This window comes from Leuciscus leuciscus (genome assembly GCF_965113295.1).
Source record: "Leuciscus leuciscus genome assembly, chromosome: 23".
In the NCBI taxonomy this organism is placed as follows: domain Eukaryota; kingdom Metazoa; phylum Chordata; class Actinopteri; order Cypriniformes; family Leuciscidae; genus Leuciscus; species Leuciscus leuciscus.
The window spans coordinates 22,799,030-22,812,199 of record NC_138747.1 but is presented as its reverse complement, the minus strand read 5'-3'; the positions used below and the strand labels follow the sequence as shown (position 1 = coordinate 22,812,199).

Here is a 13,170-nt window from a genome sequence, read left to right as displayed (position 1 = left end):
CGACCGATATATTGCCAATGCCGATATATCGGCCGATATTTGGCATTTTTAAAATATCGGCATCGGCCGATACGTTTTTCTGATTGGCCGATGTGTTGGAAACGGGACTTTTATTTTGACGGCGGTCCAGACTTTTATTTTGATGGGCGGTGTTTTATTTGAACACCAGCGCCTGAGAAGAGAAGGGCAGCGCTTGATCACACAGCACTCACTCACATTCTCCGTCTTCATTAGTTTATGATCTCTGTCAGTCATATCTAATACTTTGTGAGACATAACTGGTAAACAAAGAAAGTAAATGGTATGTGAAAAAGTAAACCATTGCTTTTATATTATTTGTAACAGAAAAGGCAAACAATCAGGCTAAAATACTTTTATCCTTTACCGTCAACATTCAGCAAATGCGCATCTACATCATTTAAACAAATTTCTGAATATCTAATTAACATTTAATTTCACAAACCTTGCAGATTTAATCGAATCCAGCTGTGATATCTTGTGAAGTGTGCATTTGTAGCCTGCATAAATGTGTTACTGCGAGTGACGGTCGGTCCGTGCGAAGTGAGTGAATGCGAAGGCCATTTCATTCCATGAAAAAAAGTCAGGCGAGTAAAATAAATCATTTATCCAAATTAGTGTGGGCCTGCTGATATTAAATGGTTAAATCCATATAGGCCCAGATGCTTAGCAGTTCTCAGTCCTGGCTCCAGACTGCACACTTCCATTTAGAACCCACAGCTGCTTTGTGTGTAAGAAGCCGCGCTTGTATTATCCCCCACCCATGGGCTGCGATCCAGGGTGCTCTCTACTCCACACACACAAACTACCATATATCCATATGCAGTGACCTACTCATTCTCTTCTCTTATCTTGTTTTTAGAGCACTGAGGAGTCTGGTGAAGAGACCCTGCCATGCGTGAATACAAGCTTGTGGTGTTGGGCTCTGGTGGAGTGGGCAAGTCAGCCCTGGTAAGTGCAGTATACAATCTCTTCCTCACCAAACCTCAGAGCAGCTAGACTCCAGTGCTCGGCCAAGCAATGATGTGATCCACGGTAATTATCAGTAGTAGATGGCTGCATCCCAAATGGCTTTGGATTTCTTTGATTGGATGTGCTGTCTTTTGTCGTTTAGTTCCACAGCTGTAAAAGCCTATTCACTTATCCATGCCAAGAATGAACTTTCCGTACTAAAAATTACACTTGAACATTTGAATCTCAAGTATCATGATGAGATCATCCTTTACAATACTTGAACCATGACGAACCAGCCCTAATCATTACAGTATGCAAGTTCAGTTTCTCAGTTTCCCCTAATATTTGACTAAATGTTAGTTGATGAGAAGAGACTCATCAAGGCTTAGTCCAAAATTGAATTAGTTGGTTTGTCACAGAAAAAAACTGCACAGGAATTGGCAGTCATGCAGTCCATGCCGGATAGATCATTACCACGGCTGGTCCATGTGGTAATTATGTGGGGCAGGAAATCCAAATGTCGCCTTTCATTCATCAACCTCAAACATGGATTATCATTTGAAACATCTTAGTAGCCTAATGTTAGCCACTTTACATGGCTGCCCGCAATATTACTGTATACTAAGTGCATTGTATCACATGATTAATTTAAATGTTAGCACATATTTACACATTTACATTTAGTCATTTAGCAGACGCTTTTGTCCAAAGCAACTTACAAATTAGGACCAAATTAAGCGAGTCATCGTGAAGAGGAAAAAAACAGCAAGAAGTGCTCAAAATACAAAGTGCAGGCATTGCTCAGAGTAGCATAAGCCAAATAAGGGAGGTTTGCAGTGCAAACCGGCATTATCTAGTGGTCTTTGTAATTTGGTCTGTGAAGGTCAGCGGGTCATCAAATATTACTCCAAGATTTCTGACCGACCTTGATGGGGTGATTGATGATGAATCTATCTGGATAGTGCAGTCGTACTGTAGAGACGGATTGGCAGGGAGGCATAGAAGCTCAGTCTTTGCCAGGTTGAGCTGCAGGTGATGTTCCTTCATCCATGCCGACATGTCCGCCGTGCAGCTACTGTGGGATCATCTGGTTGAAATGAGAGGAAGCATGTGCCTGTATGATGTGTCCCAGTGATGTGGTGTAAATGGAGAATAGGAGGGGTCCAAGAACTGAGCCCTGAGGAACCCCTGTGGTCAGTTGATGTGCTCTGGATACCTCGCCTCTCCATGCAACCTTGAAGGATCTACCTGTGAGGTAGGACTCAAACCAGTGGAGAGGAAGTACCTATGATGCCCAGTGATGAGAGGGTGGACAAAAGGATCTGATGATTCACAGTGTTGAAGGTAGCAGACAGATCCAGGAGAATGAGAACTGAAGATTTGGAAGCAGCTTTTGCGGTCCGTAGGGCTTCTGTGACCGACAGTAATGCAGTCTCGGTTGAGTGCCCTTTCTTGAAGCAAGATTGGTTGACATCCAGCTGGTTGTTCAGAGACAGGAAGGATGTTACTTGGTTGAAAGCAACTCGTTCAAGTGTTTTCGCAAAGAATGGTAGGAGAGAGACAGGTCTGTAATTCTCTACAAGTGATGTTTAATGTTTGTTTTTTTTAAGCAGTGGAGTTACCCGAGCCTGCTTGAATGCGGTAGGGAAAATGCCAGTATGGAGGGAGGAGTTGCTTGTATGGATGTGTGTGAGTGCTTGTAGAAGTGTGGGAGAGATGGCTTGTAGAAGATGTGAGGTGATGGGGTCTAGAGGGCAAGTGGTAGGATGACTGGAGAGTCAAGTCATCTTCATTTATATAGCGCTTTTAACAAGATGTGAGGGGATGGGGTCTAGAGGGCAAGTGGTAGGATGACTGGAGAGTCAAGTCATCTTCATTTATATAGCGCTTTTAACAATGTAGATTGTTCCAAAGCGGCTTTACAGAGATACAAGGATAGTTTAACGCGAGTCATTTGGCCAATCACAGTCAAGATAAAGGCAGCGTCTTCTTTGAAAAGCCCCTGGCTGCAGCTTTCCCGCGGATTAATTCACGTTCGTTATAATGGAAGGTAAGCTTGGGCTACTCAGCTAACGTAAGATCAGCAAATTGTGTTGTTAGCCTACAGTGACTACGTTTACATGCAGCCAATAACCCGTTCAAAACCGGAATATTAGCAATAACCCGGTTGCGCACGGCCATGTAAACACCGGCAAAAACCCGAATATGATCCCTGGGGTACCCCTTTTCTAACCCGAATATTTGGTCATGTAAACGCGTATCGGCATATCCCCATCAAAAGGAACATTGATTTGTGTTCTGCGCATGTTCTATTCGCAAGGAATCTTGGTCTGAGTAGAGACGGCGCATACAAAAACCCGCGTGCAGTATACCGGAAGTAAACAAGAAGTAGAGGTAAACATGGCGAGACGCAGCACAGCACCACACTTTTGGAGCGAGGAGGAAAGCGCAAACAAAGGCGATCGCTATCTGCCCCGAACTATTCATTATCCGCGTGCTGCTGCTGTTGTTGTTGTCTTTGGATACAGGAAGAAGAATCGGAAATGAGGCATATTGCGTCTTAAGGTTGTCCGTATGTCCAGACGCTAACCGTGCGTCGCCGTTTACATCGGGATATTGCCAATTGATTACAAATTCCATGTATACAGGAGTAACTCTCTCTACTCACGCATGTAAACGGGTTATTCCGAATGTTTCAGAAACCCAAATAGTGACCTTAACCCGACCATAACCCGATATTTGACAGCATGTAAACGTAGTCAGTGACTACGTTTACATGCAGCCAATAACCCGTTCAAAACCGGGATATTAGCAATAACCCGGTCGCGCACGGCCATGTAAACACCGGCAAAAACCCGGATATGCTCATATCCCGGTTTTTAAAAACCCGGATATTATACCTGGGGTACCCCCTTTCTAACCCGAATATTTGGTCATGTAAACGCGTATCGGCATATCCCCATCAAAAGGGACATTGATTTGTGTTCTGCGCATGTTCTATTCGCAAGGAATCTTGGTCTTTTGAGTAGAGACGGCGCATACAGAAACCCGCGTGCAGTATACCGGAAGTAAACAAGAAGTAGAGGTAAACATGGCGAGACGCAGCACAGCACCACACTTTTGGAGCGAGGAGGAAAGCGCAAACAAAGGCGATCGCTATCTGCCCCGAACTATTCATTATCCGCATGCTGCTGTTGTTGTTGTTGTCTTTGGATACAGGAAAAAGAATCGGAAATGACGCATATTGCGTCTTAAGGAAGTCCGTACGTCCAGACGCTAACCGCGCGTCGCCGTTTACATCGGGATATTGTAAATTCCATGTATACAGGAGTAACTCTCTCTGCTCACGCATGTAAACGCGTTATTCCGAATGTTTCAGAAACCCAAATAGTGACCCTAACCCGACCATAACCCGGATATTGGCTGCATGTAAACGTAGTCATTGACCATTTGGGTTTCTGAAACATTCGGAATAACCCGTTTACATGCGTGAGTAGAGAGAGTTACTCCTGTATACATGGAATTTGTAATCAATTGGCAATATCCCGATGTAAACGGCGACCCACGGTTAGCGTCTGGACGTACGGACAATGTTAAGACGCAATGTGCGTCATTTCCGATTCTTCCTGTATCCAAAGGCAACAACAACAGCAGCAGCACGCGGATAATGAATAGTTCGGGACAGATAGCGATCGCCTTTGTTTGCGATTTCCTCCTCGCTCCAAAAGTGTGGTGCTGTGCTGCGTCTCGCCATGTTTACCTCTACTTCTTGTTTACTTCCGGTATACTGCACGCGGGTTTTTGTATGCGCCGTCTCTACTCAAAAGACCAAGATTCCTTGCGAATAGAACATGCGCAGAACACAAATCAATGTTCCTTTTGATGGGGATATGCCGATACGTGTTTACATGACCAAATATTCGGGTTAGAAAAGGGGTACCCCAGGGATAATATCCGGGTTTTTAAAAACCGGGATATGAGCATATCCGGGTTTTTGCCGGTGTTTACATGGCCGTGCGCGACCGGGTTATTGCTAATATCCCGGTTTTGAACGGGTTATTGGCTGCATGTAAACGTAGTCAATGTTAGTTCAATGTGAAGGATTTTGGCAAGGCTATCTCCTCCACTGCATTAGTGTTAATTTTGTTGATGAATAATTTTCATCATTATTTTCATCAATGACATTTTTCACAGACGAAACCGAGACGATAAAGTAAATTATAAAAACTAGTTTTGAATGACAAAAACTATGATGAAAATCTATTGACATTTTCGTCAACGAATAAAAACTAGACGAAAATGTTAGATAGTGACAATTTGGGAAGCGATCCATTCAGAACTGATAGTAGATGCACACATTTGTACTGTAATGTGCTGATGTACCCAGCGGGACACGAGTTGGCATGCGCTGCATGTCTCATCTTTCTGTGCGCACGCACACACCCGAACCGAAGCGTGCAGCCATAGACACCTATACAGCGCGCGAGTACTGAATTGAGCTCTGTTTCGTGTCTGAATGGACAAATACACACAACATTATGTCTAAATGTCCGTTTTGGAGAGTATTCGTGTAAAATATGTCGGTTATGTCTTAAACAGTTGTGAGTGTATCGGATGTGCATCAGTGCAATTCTGGATCCGCATGTCATTGGAAATGATCCGATGTCTTAAACTGACAGTGGGTAATAAACCTAATAGGGATGGGACGATTACTGGTTTCACTATAAACCACGATAAAATTTACTGACGGTTAGTAATATCGTTTAAAATTTAATTATCATTAAAACCGTGTTTGATTATCGCGATTTTTAGATCCTGTCCAGCCAGCAACAGTCTGACGCAGGCTCAGCGCGCAATGTTGTTGTTTTTTTATTCAAGAAGGAATAGCAGAAGGCAGTGACAGCGCTCGGGAGATTTTTCAGCCTTTTAAGAGAACCAATTCTGAGGTGTGGGCATATTTTGGCTTTAACAAAAGTCCTGAGGCAAACTTAATCGAGGATGGAAAACAATCGTTCAGACAAGATGATCACAACAATATTATCAAACTCTGTAAACAATAAATCAACTCTGATTTAATTTTCAATACAATTAAAAATGGAGACGCAAGACGGCAAGTTATTTGAATAAAACGAGAGAGCGCGTTTGTGATACATGGTGTAACGTCTGTCAGAGAGTTTGTGCAAATTAACTGGTAGTTCCACGAGACTTTTATAGATGTTTTCTCTCAGTTATAAGCACACTCTTCACATACATGTCGAAGAACGAATGTTAAAAGGGAAAAGAAAACACTCTAAAACACGCTACAAATCAAAGTGGAAGTAAACACATTATAATAAAACAACGGTCAGCAGTAGAGCTGTCATCTTCTTCCTCTTAGCGCGAGCAATCTCACTCTCACTGTGCGTGCGCGCTCATATAAAAACAGCATGCATACAATAACGTATGCCATAGAAGTTATCTTAAAGGCACATCAACATTCATGTCATGAACACTACTTAACACTAGGTGGCCGTTAAAATGGATGTGCGCGGTGTTATAATGCGTTGCTATTGACGACCGTCATTATAAGGAAGGAAATGGCACAGAATAGAATCTTGCTTTAAAAAGAGCATATAGCTGCTTGTTTTATTTGTTGTTTGTTGATTTTCAAATATAAAACTTGTTGAAATGCCTTCAGTGTGATCATCATCTCTTTTTGAACACTTTCATCTCGTTTGAACAAAACCGTGATAATATTGATAATCGCGATAATTTTGGTCACTATAATCGTGATATTAAATTTTCATACCGTCCCATCCCTAAAACCTAATGCCCTTAATATTGATCAGTATTTGGGGGTGTTATAAAATGTCACCTTTTTCAGACCTTCTGAGTTTGCAGGTATGATAATGAGTTAAGAGCTCGCTCAAGTACTGCGGAGCTAAACCATTTAGTGCTTTGTAAGTAATCAGCAATATTTTTAAATTTATACAATGTTTAATAGGGAGCCAATGCAGTGTTGACAGAACAGGGCTAATATGGTCATACTTCCTGGTTCTGGTAAGAATTCGAGCTGCTGCGTTTTGGACCAACTGTAGTTTAAGCGTGCAGGGCAACCACCCAGTAGAGCATTACAATAATCTAGCCTTGAGGTCATGAACGCATTAACTAATTGTTCTGCATTTGTCAATGAGAGCATATGGCGTAATTTAGATATATTTTTAAGATGGAAAAATGCGGTTTTACAGATACTAGACACGTGACTTTCAAATGAAAGATTGGTATCAAAGAGCACACCCAGGTTCTTAACCGACGACGAAGACTTAACAGAGCAGCCATCAAGTGTTAGACAGTATTCTAGGTTATTACGTGAGGAAGTTTTTTTGTCCAATAATTAGAATCTGTTTTTTCAGAATTTAGTAGAAGGAAATTACTAGTTATCCAATTTTTTATATCAGCTATGCATTCCGTTTATTTTGTGAATTGGTAGTTTTCGTTAGGTTGTGAAGAAATATAGAGCCGAGTATCATCGGCATAACAGTGAAAGCTAATTCCATGCTTCCTAATGATATCTCCTAATGGTAGCATGTACAGAGTGAACAGCAGTGGTCCTAGTATCAGTACCTCAAGGCTCAGGCCTTGTGGTACGCCATACTGAACTTGTGATCGATTAGACATCTCTTCATTTACTGCTACAAACTGACGGTCTGATAAGTATGATTTAAACAATGCTAATGCAATTCCACTAATGCCAACATAATTTTCAAGTCTATTTAAAAGAATGTTGTGGTCAATAGTGTCAAATGCAGCACTAAGATCGAGTAACACTAAAAGAGAGATACAACCACGATCGGATAAGAGCAAATCATTTGTGACTCTAATGTGAGCTGTCTCGGTACTATGGTACGGTCTAAATCCTGACTGAAAATCCTCGCAGATATCGTTTCTTTCTAAAAAGGAACATAGTTGTGAAGATACTGCCTTTTCTAGTATCTTTGACAGAAAGGGTAGATTCGAGATGGGCCTGTAATTGACTAATTCTGTAGGATCAAGTTGAGTTTTTTTTAACAAGTGGTTTAATCATAGCCAGCTCAAAGGTTTTTGGTACGTATCCTAGAGACAAAGATGAATTGATGATAGTAAGAGGAGGATCTATGACCTCTTTCAGTAGCTTAGTCGGTATACGGTATATGCATGTTGTTGGTTTAGATGATTTAATGAGTTTAGCAAATTCTTCCTCTCCTATAGCAATAAATGAATCGAATTTTTCCTTAGGGAGACTACAATGCACTCCCTGATGTGATACTGTAGTAGACGATTGCATAGTTATCATTTTGTCCCTGATATTATCAGTCTTATAAGTGAAGAAGTTCATAAAGTCATTACTGCTGTGTTGCTTGGAAATTTCTGGGCTTGAAGCTTTCTTTTTCGTTAGTTTAGCCACCGTTTCAAATAAATACCTAGGGTTTTGTTTATTTTCTTCTAATAGGGTTGAAAAATAAGCAGATCTAGCAGCTTTTAAGGCCTCTCTGTATGCAATCTGTTAACCGCCAAACCGCGAGATTTGTTGCTTCACCGCGGTAAGAAAAAATACACATACCTGAATTGCACACAGAAAGCCGGCTGTCACAAGCCCAAATACTGAGCGAAGTTCTCTTTCATGTCTTATTGCGCTTAAACTGTCAAATACATACAAGGTTTACATAACACGGTCGGTTGGGAGAATGTATTGGATCCGTGAATGAGGTCTGAAAGTGGCAGCAGCCTAATATGCATGCTGCTGTCTGTGTCCTTAATGTTATTCAAACAACAAAAGACAAGGAGAAAATCACTCGCTGCTCTTGACTGAATATCTTCAGAAGCTTTAATTAAAAATCTATGTATTTAAATTAATACAGTTTACGTCTATACAGTGTTTTATCATTATATATGATTATTCAATTTCTTTAGATGAACAACTTTAGAAGAAATGAACAGGTTCAACCCTGAATCTTTTTTTGGGGGTTTTATCAAAAGCAGACTTTAACCATAGGTTTTTAAACAACTATTATTATTTTAACTTGTTACTCACCAAGGAAATAGCCAATGAAGATCGCATAGCGTTAAAACGCCAACTGACCAACAATGACCAAACTTGAACTTTGGAACACAGTAAAATGCAAAAAGACATAGAGCAGGGACCCACGATACAAATTGTCAAACAGAGCTACATATTAAGCATATAGCTTTCGACATTAATATAAACCAACCATATTATGATAGTTATATTCAGGGTTGCACATAAGTGGTGCGCATGTGCGACCAGAAAAAAGTGCCCTGGGTAAATAAGTTCAGACCACTCATTTGCATACCGACATGGTGGACAGCTGTTAACGCACAATTACCATTTTAGATCGACTAACTGTAATGCTGTATAAGATTTCTATTTCAGAGCAAAACGCAAAGCTGTAACTAGGGCTGCTCGATTATGGAAAAATCATAATCACGATTATTTTGGTCAGTATTGAAATCACGATTATGTAACACGATTATTTCACATGACTTTGGGAACGTGTTGCATTTATTAAAAAGACACGGTAACACTTTACAATAAGGTTAATTAGTTAACATTAGTAAATGTATTAACTAACATGAACTAATGAGAAATACATTTGTTACAGTATTTATTAATCTTTTATTGTTAGTTAATAAAAATACAGCTGTTCATTGTTTGTTCATGTTAGTTCACAGTGCATTAACTAAAATGTTAACAAATACAACCTTTCATTTTAATAATGTATTAGTAAATGGTGAAATTAATATTAATAAATGCTGTAGAAGTATTGTTCATTATTAGTTAATGTTAACTAAGGTAGTTAACTAATGCTAATTAATGAACCTTATTGTAAAGTGTTACCAAAGACACCTCTCAACAATTCTTTAAAAAATCGAAATTTTAACATTGTACTTTTTGAACTATTAAAATAAATAATATAACAGATAATACTTAAATGAGTATTTTAATTCCCGCAGGTCTACCACTGATAATGCGGGAAATTCCCCCACAAACATTGATTCACTTTAGCATGTAGATTGTATGAGTAGCCTAAATGAATCCACACAGATTATAAAATCAAATCAATAATTTTAAAACTTTCTCCAAGACGCAATTTCACAAACCGCGTGAGTGTTCAGCAGCGCTGCGTCTTTTCTCTCTCCGTCTCTCAAAATGGGTTGGACAAAGCAAGCGTCGAAACTACACTCTCGCGTTTAGGAGTCGGGATATGACGGAATTGTCACTTGCACAATCGGGCCAGCATAGCATAGGGTGACCATATTCCAGGACATGTCCGGCCGGGATTTCGAGATCGCCCAAAATATCCGGGATACGGCTTTTGCTTTCTCGTCGCCATTCTTTTTGTTTACATGCACACCTTTTGATTCAGTAGGACTGAATTAATTCCGATTGGTGAATCTAAATGTAGTGTTTACATGAACGCTAAACAAGTGATCGGTTGATGTGCGTTCTAGCATTGCTAAGAAAATTCCTGTGTTTTCGTCTCGATCGGGATCCGTGTGAAGCAGAATGCATGACCTGCAAAGCTGGCACGTACGTGTCAGTGTCAAATAATGTAATAATGTAAACATAATGAATGGTGACTGTAGAAAGCAAAAGCCGAATCCCGGGCATTTTGGGCGATCTCGAAATCCTGGCCAGATATGTCCTGGTTAAACAGGACGTATGGTCACCCTAGCATAGCATCGTAACTAAAGTTTATCATTTTCACTTCTTTTTAAGTCTTATCAGTTTAAACATTCAAGCTGAGAGAGTTTATGGCTTCGGGAGGGGCGGATGTGCGCGTGCACGTGTGCGCGTCATTCAGAACACAAGACAAAATTAGAGTGTTCTTTCAAAACAGAACATGGCAAAATAATCGTTTTTGGTGATCGTTGGGAGCAAAAATCGAAATCGAAAACGAAATTCAATTAATTGCACAGCCCTAGCTGTAACATTCACTGACGCGCTTCAATCGGCAGTGCTTGACCGTCAATGCATATACATGCTTCCTGTCAACTCACCAAAATAAAAGCTTGCTGATTTTAGGTTTGAAAATGTTAAATTCATATAAAGATTTTTTTTTGTTTGTAGATATTAGCATTGTTTTTTTTAAAGGGGTAGTTCACCCAAAAATGAAAATTGGCCCATGATTTACTCACCCTGAAGCCATCCTAGGTGTATATGACCTTCTTTCAGACAAATACAATCGGAGTTATATTAAAAAATGTCCTGGCTCTTCCAAGCTTCATAATGCCAGTGAATGGCTGTATGTCTTGGAAGTCCATCAAAGCGCATCTATTCATTATTAAAGTGCTCCACGTGTCTCCGGGGTTAATAAAGGTCTTCTGAAGCGATGCGTTAGTGTAAGAAAAATATCCATATTTAAAACTTTATCGACTAAAATAGCTAGCTTCCGGCAGACGGCTGTACGCATCGATTTACGATAAAAGAGTAACCGGCGGAGATGGTGGTCTAGTGGGTTAAACCACTGAACTGGTAAATCGAAGGTTGCTGGTTCGATCCCAGCAGTCACCACCAGTGTGTCCTTGAGCAAGACACTTTACTCCACGTTGCTCCAGGGGGATTGTCCCTGTAATAAGTGCACTGTAAGTCGCTTTGGATAAAAGCGTCTGCCAAATGCATAAATGTAAAATGTAAATGTTACCCTTGACGCACAACGTAATGACGAACGTAGTTGACCAGTCCTGTTTGTTTGAAACTCGAGAGGCGTTGATTGCCGTCATTACATTGTGCGTCAAGTTCAAGGGTTACTCCTTTAGCGCAAATCGATGCGTACGGCCGTCTGCTAGTTATTTAAGTCAATGTGTAATTGGCCGTCTGTCCTCTAAGCAGCATGAAAATCAAAACTTGTATTCAGTGTATTATATAAAACCTCGAAAGCGCGCAAAGAACGCACGTGTATTCGCAAGCATGCAGAACTCGGCACTGAACAAAAATCATGGAGCATTTGCCACATCTGTTTCACCAATATGACATTATTACAGTATCACCTGAGGGTGCTCCTGCCTTTTGTTTTGGGTTGCTTGGCACCTCCTTAGAACCAGCCTAAGTGGGTTTATTAGCCTCCAAATCTGGATTTACACCAGTTGTTTCTAAAGAGGTGGAGAAATCCCAGGCTCGGGGTGTAGATATTACAATGCGATCCATTCTGTCGAGCTAAATTGTATAAATGATTAGCCAGTAGTGTTGTCAAGATATTTTGCTCACAGTCTTCATAGTGTTTAATGAGATGCAAGTTGTTTTCCTCCCACTGACTATTTTAAAGCCTTGTGTGAAACATTCTCTGGCTGTAATGAAATATCTTTGAATCTTGCAGACGGTCCAGTTTGTCCAGGGAATTTTCGTTGAGAAATATGACCCCACAATAGAAGACTCCTACAGAAAGGTAGCAATTTCTGCTCAGTAGATTCTTTTTTTTTTTATATATAACCTAGTGGGTAATGGAAGCTTATCTTTGTTTATTTTTATTTTCTTCCCTTCTCCTCATACAGCAAGTGGAGGTGGACGGCCAGCAGTGCATGTTGGAGATCCTGGACACCGCTGGAACAGTAAGTGTTGTCGGCCTTCCTGTTTTCAACCTTCTGTGTTTCGGAGAGCTCAGCTGGCAACATACTGCAACTAGGTTAGAGGAAAAATAAAGAATTGACACCCTTCTTTAGTTTGCATTATCATCAGAGGTCTGTACGCTTCTTACCAAAACCTTACATGCAAAGAATTTTTAATAGGAAAAACTGACCCCAGACAGGCCCAATCAAATTAGTTTATTATTTATTAATAATATTGCATGTTTTGTCTCTTGGAAATGCACATTTGGCAGTAGCTCGAGTTGATGGTGGCAGTAGTTTGAGCTTGAGTTCATAAACAAAAACCGGAACATCTGTATGTTCAAATGAGCCTCATTTTTATAGGGTAAAATTTTAATTCTGACATGAGTTATTCTACTCTTATTAAAATTCACCATTGATCTTCCGTAGTATTATATTGTATATATTTGTAGGTCATGATAGCCACAGGTAAAACCATGCATGGTACATCAATGCCATGGTAAAAACCAAGCTATATACTGTAACTGTTTTCTATTATATTATGAAAACTAATAGCCTAAGAAAATTTACTATAAATTCACAAAACGGCTATAGCTTAATAACAAAGTTACTTTA

The 13,170-nt window shown here is 40.2% G+C and overlaps 1 protein-coding gene across 1 annotated transcript in view; it reads left to right on the top strand.

The window, feature by feature from the left end:
• The window catches only part of rap1ab (RAP1A, member of RAS oncogene family b), a 66,993-nt gene that overhangs the window by 14,880 nt on the left and 38,943 nt on the right, over positions 1–13,170 (top strand). Inside the window, exons 2-4 of the mRNA XM_082156801.1 lie at positions 881–969; positions 12,327–12,395; positions 12,502–12,558. Coding sequence (XP_082012927.1) covers positions 913–969; positions 12,327–12,395; positions 12,502–12,558 — 183 coding nt within the window. The 5' untranslated portion in view covers positions 881–912. The remainder of the gene's footprint in view (positions 1–880; positions 970–12,326; positions 12,396–12,501; positions 12,559–13,170) is intronic.